General features: G+C 31.3%; 1 protein-coding gene across 1 annotated transcript; it reads left to right on the top strand.

The window, feature by feature from the left end:
- Positions 1-4,578: 4,578 nt before the first annotated feature.
- On the top strand, positions 4,579-5,325 carry LOC149241030 (pathogenesis-related protein 1A-like). Its single transcript, XM_089367419.1, has one exon. The coding sequence runs from the start codon at positions 4,585-4,587 to the stop codon at positions 5,065-5,067; it is 483 nt and encodes a 160-aa protein (XP_089223545.1). The 5' UTR covers positions 4,579-4,584; the 3' UTR covers positions 5,068-5,325.
- Positions 5,326-6,145: the final 820 nt, after the last annotated feature.

Below are 6,145 nucleotides of genomic sequence, written 5' to 3'. Positions count from 1 at the left end.
AATCAACAACATAAAAAATGTAAACATAAAAATTTAGTCAACCCATTCAATCTTAATTCTACTCAACCAACCCTTTATAAGGAGTCAATGGAATTATTCATATTTAGGTAGTCCACATGACCACCCAATTAGCACAAATAAATAAGCAACTCTAAATAAATGTTGAATGGTTTGAATATAGTTGCAATGTGATGACTATTAGAAGCAAACATTGTATGCTATAAGTGCTAAGAAATGAGGCGATATACAAGAATTTTTGTAATTGCCCTCATCGTGAAGGAGAAACTATTCACCATTTTTAGAGACTATTTCTTTATTTTTCTCGAAAAGAATATTAAGAAATAATAGGTTTATATAAGTCTTTTCGAATGTAAATTAAAATAAATTTGTTAAGAGTATTTTGTTATTCACAAGTTTATATCAAATTATATAGAAAGTCTCCATTATATAGCAATTAAGGAAGCTTCAGTGTTGGTTAAGGATAACTACAACAATTGGGTACATGCAAGTCCTTATGTGAGCTTACAACTCACCATACCTAGCTCATAAGGAAATGATGCATAGGAAAAACCGACTCTAACACCCCCCTCAAGAAAAACATAATGAGTAACTAAAGAAAAAATAAATAAAGAATGGGTCGCAACAACAAACCCTGATTAGGTACCCATGTACAAACTCTCATAAGCGGAGAAAGAAAGAAAAATCCATAGGAAAAAACTCCCCCCAAAAAAAAGAAAGATGTCATTGCTCAAATTATCATGGAGCTGAAATTGTAGATCGCCATAATGATCCACTAAATGGAAAGAACATAGGTCTGCTTCAATAAAGAAGTATGGAATGTTGAAGTAGCAAAAATCTGAATATGAGAGTCGTGAAACCTCAATGAGGTCGATCAATCTCCGAAGTATAATTGTTGTAGAGGCACAAGGGTGGAAAGCACTCTAAACATCTCCAAAAAATTCTTCAAAGAAAATTGGTGTTGGTAAAGAACCATGACAAGGCTTCAAACAAAAGCAACACAAAAAACCAACAAACAACCAAGGAGGCCTATAAGTATGGAAATATCAATTCAAACTATGTACAACAATACTTTTGTTGTTTTCTGAACACTTTCATGATCACACTAATCAAAGCAACAATATGTCACCATCTAATTCTCCCCCCCCCTCCCCAAAAAAAAAAACATGACTACGGAAGGAGCGAGAATCAATAGTCTTCATTGCCAGCAAATTTACCTCCCTGAAACACAACTGAAGGAACAAGAGCAATAAAAAATGAACAACTGATGCAATACAATGATATGAACTCTTCAAGCAATGGTTCAAATGATACCACGACTATTCATTGATACATCCACACTTGATCCTGATGGTTGGCACCAGTCCATAATGCATTCTCTCATGTCTCTTCTATAACCATTTGAATGTTGGACTACTAGTTGACCAATAATGTTGATTCTTGGGTTATTTCTTCTTATGAGGATGTGTACATAACTCATTTTTTAATTTTTTAGACTCAAAGTTGGGTGCCACAACATTTTTATCTGGAATGACAACAATATGTTTATCACAATTAATTGGCAAATTTTCTTCAAACACCTCACAATTGGACGTAGGTGATGAGGCAACAACACAATCGTAACCAAGACCTACTCTTGATTTCTGAACTATAGGGTTAATAGGAGAAACAATTCCCTCTCCATTCTTCTCAAGTCCTCCTTTGGTATATCCCATTTTTCTCAGCAATCGATACCCAATACCACTAGTATGGTTTTCAAAATTAGGTGTGAGAAAAGCATGTGATCATTCATGATCAACTTCATCAGCCATTTGACAATAAACATCATCAAGTTTCGAAGAAGGTGAGCTTGACAACTTAACATCAGTTGTATCCATCTTAATTTTCTAAACATGACTAACCTCTAACTGAAGTTCTTGCTTAGACTCTTGTAGCGTTTGAATGTTCTCATCCTTTTCAATTAGTTGTTGAGAGAAGGTATCATAATCTTGCTTTAAAAAATGATATTGGTCCATCATTGTTTCTTTTAAACGATCAATATCCATAATGTGTTGATCATTTTTCTCTTCTAGTTGCTTCTTCAAATTTGAGTCAGAAAAAGACTCAACTTCCTCTTGCAAGTCATCAAGGAGGTCAATCTTCTCTTGAAATTCATTTGCAAGCATCTGGAGGTATTTTCCCATAATTTAATCCAAATGGTCAACCTTCAGGATTTTCTCAGTTACTAAAGTTTGCCATTTATTCTTAAGAGTTGCATTCTCTCCTTGCAATAAAGTTACAACTGATTGCAATTGAAGAACCTCTTTATGAAGTTCATATGCTCCTTCTCACGAAGCTCTTGCAACCTTATACCCGTCTTGAAAATATTGTTTCTGCTAGAAAAAAATCCAGTAATAGTTCTCCAAATTCTCCTTTTTTTTTTACTTAAACCAAAAACTCCATGTCATAGTAAATTTCCAAACCAATATCATTACCTTTTGAGTGGTCCCAAGTGGATCCCAGAGTAGCAGTTAGTCCATGTGATCCAAGGCTTTGATATCATGTTAAGAGTACTCTATTATTCACAAGCTTATATCAAAGTATAAAGAAAGCCTCCATTATATAGCAATAGAGGAAGTTGAGTATTGGTTAAAGATAATTATGACAACTAGATACATGCAAGTCTCTATATGAACTTACAACTCACCATACTTAACTCATAAAAAATGAAGCTTTAGAAAAATAAACTCTTATAATAATTTCACATCCTATTTCTCCAAAGTGACTTCGAAGGGTATAAATTTAGTTTATCAAAATTGCTGAGGGGCTAACCATTATGGAAAAAATCAATTCTTATGAATAATTGCGCACACTTTTCCACAATATGGTATTTATATTACGAAAGTCTTTCCACTTCAGAATTCACTCAAGTGAAGCTTTTTCTCTTTCTTATTTTTATCTCGAAAGTCTTTCCACTCCAGAATTCATTAAAGAATAAAGCTAGGTGCATAGACATAAAAGGGAGTTTCGGTCTCTTGTTTCTTTGGAACGCATAGGTTGAATTTACAAAAAAATGTTCAGAGGGATTAAATATTAAATTCTGGACAAATCAATACAAATCAAAATCTTATCAACCATGGTGCACAGTTTTACAAAATCTCATATTTTCATTCGGACGTCCTTCCACTTTAGAATTTGTTAGGATTTATAATTCTTAAAGCCTTACATAGAAATAATATCATTCTAGAGCCAAAATGTCCGATAATATTATTGACGTGCTTGATAGTGGGCATTCATATATAAACATTTATTGATTTTTTCAACCTAAACGCCTTGTAAATACGTAAAAATTGGTGTTTCAAAGTATAATGGAATGTTTAAAATTATTAATTATTACAATGGTATTACTAAATTGGTTGGAATTTGGTGTTTCAAAGTATAATGGAATTTTTAAAATTATTAATTATTACAATGCTATTACTAAATAGGTTGGATATATGTAAATGGATGTTATTTTTTTTAAATTAATTGTGTTATTTGTTATTTATAATTTTTATGATATTTTTATAATTATATTAGATAAATGTGAAGAGATAAAGTTGTTTTATTTAATAATTTGTATAAAAATTTTATAATTATGTTAAAAAGAAGTGAAAAAAATTTAGATATACAAATTAATTAAAATTTAAAATACCATCTCTTAATAATGTAAAATAAATAAAAATAATATGCAAACATTTTTAATAACCATAACATTGGTATTTAAATTAAAAAAAAAAAAAAAAATTATCATTATCAAATTTAAACATTTAATAGCTTTCATTCTTCATGTTAGATATAATATTAGATAAAGATTCTAACGGCAAAAAACTTTAAATAGCTCCTTTTATTCGAGCCTTAAGAACTTATGATCTTAAATAGTTTAAGATAAAATAAAATTGTAATGTACTTTTTCAAAATTTTATTTATCATTTCAACACTTTTGATAAAAACAATAAATATCAATAAATCAAAACTGATTATGATATCATTAAATATTTTTTTCATCAAATTATGTATTAAATTAACTCCAAATAATGAAATTTTAGGATTTCTTTTTAACATACATGACTTTTAATCAAAAGATGAGTAAGAAATAGTTATTTCAGCTGAAGTTTATATCAGCTGGCCCAGCAAGAAGCGCAATCTTGTTTGAGGCAATAAGAACTGCATTCGACAAGGGTTTAATCATATTTAATTGAAATGCAAATATGTGGGTGTGAAAATTTGAGGGTTAGATGTGTCATTTTTATCGACACAGTCAGAGGAAGATGTGAATTTCTCACAATCCACTTGGTACCTTGACACAACACATCCACTAACTTATGTCAATTCTTTGACGATCTTATCTTACTGACACTGCTCATCCTTTTACCGAGCTATCATAAACTTTATAAACATCTTATTAATCTGCATTAAGTACTTTACTAGGAATTGCCTTGCAGTTGTTATAAATATACATAACCAGCTTCTTGTTTTCTCAGACTGAATCGGCTGAGGAGGGAATGATTTCATTTTGGGATTGACATTAGGGTTAGTTTTGTCAATATGAAGTGGTTTTTCAAGTATGCTTTTTTTCTGCAAATGGCATGCCACTGCTTGGTCGGGCAAGGCCAAGATGTGCAACAGCAATTCTTATCTCCTCACAATGACGCGACAGCCCAAGTGGGTGTCGAGGCTCTGGTATGGGACGATAGCGTCGCGTCTTATGCACAAGATTATGCGAATCAACGCATAGGAGACTGCGCTCTGCAGCACTCTGGTGACCAGTACGGAGAAAATATCTACGAGCCGTCGGATAACGCAGATCCCTTGGGAGGTGCCGTGATGTCGTGGGTTAGCGAGGAGCAATATTATGATTACTCTTCTAATCGCTGCGCTGAAGATCAAGTATGCGGGCACTATACTCAGGTGGTGTGGAGAGATTCCAGGAGGCTAGGTTGCGCTCAAGCTCAATGCGACAACGGCTGGATTTTTGTTATCTGCAACTACGACCCGCCTGGGAACTATGTAGGGCAGAAACCATACTGAATTCTCTGATATCCAGATATATCATATCGTATTAGTTTTCGTTAATTTCCTTTTAATGTTTTGTGTGACGGTATCTCTTCAACGTAGGTGTATGTTGACGATGCTTGTAAGCAAATAAATGGTGTTTTCGCTCATCAGAGTAAATGCCCTCAGGCCTTTCCAGATTTCAAATCATGGAAAGTCCCAAGTAGCTGGTTTTAAATCTATAGGAGGGCATATATAGCCCCTGCCCATCGGAGCAGACTAGATAAATCTGGCCTTCTAAAACAGCATAAATCCTTTGTATTTCGTTCTTAGATTATGGAAGAGTATATATTGTTTTGTGTTCAGTGGAGTACGTCAATAAATATTGGATTAAGACTTGTGAATATGGCCTTAGGTTTTATTACGCAAGTATTGAAGTTCAAGATTAGAATTATGATATATTTAAAATAATATAAAAAATTTATTTTATATTAAATATTATTAATTAATTACTATTCTCAATTGTATAATATATTTATTCTCACAATATTGTTAGTTAGAGATATCACATAATAGTCATTATCTCTTTCCCTAAATTCAATTTCTTTTCAATGACATGAATATAATGATAATTTTTTCACAATATTGTTGGTTACTCTACCAAAACTCAATTTTTTTTAATGACATGAATATAATAATATTTTTCACAATATTGTTAGTTAAAGTTATCACATAATAATAGTAATTATATTCTTACCTAAATTCAATTTCTTTTGAATAACATGATTATAAGAAATATAGAAAAAATCACTATATACTTATGAATATTAATATTATAAAAAAATAAAATTTTCTTCAACATAACATAATATATAAATAAATAAAATTTTCCTATTATTAAATTTTTAAATAGATTTAGTCATATCTTTATGTCGCATACCCATGTAAGCATTAAAAAAAAAATTCTTATTGGAATTAAACAATACACGAATATATACTATTACGTTGACAAAATTAACAAGTTATGTACACCTTATATTGCTCCTACATATCTCCATATAATTATGGGTAATTCAAAGATTTGGTTTTATTATTTAATACCATTTATCCTGCC

Source organism: Pinus tabuliformis, chromosome 8, assembly GCF_031772625.1.
Source record: "Pinus tabuliformis cultivar Carrire ecotype Pingquan chromosome 8, CPIR1, whole genome shotgun sequence".
NCBI lineage: Eukaryota > Viridiplantae > Streptophyta > Pinopsida > Pinales > Pinaceae > Pinus > Pinus tabuliformis.
This window is presented reverse-complemented; position numbering and strand designations above follow the sequence as displayed.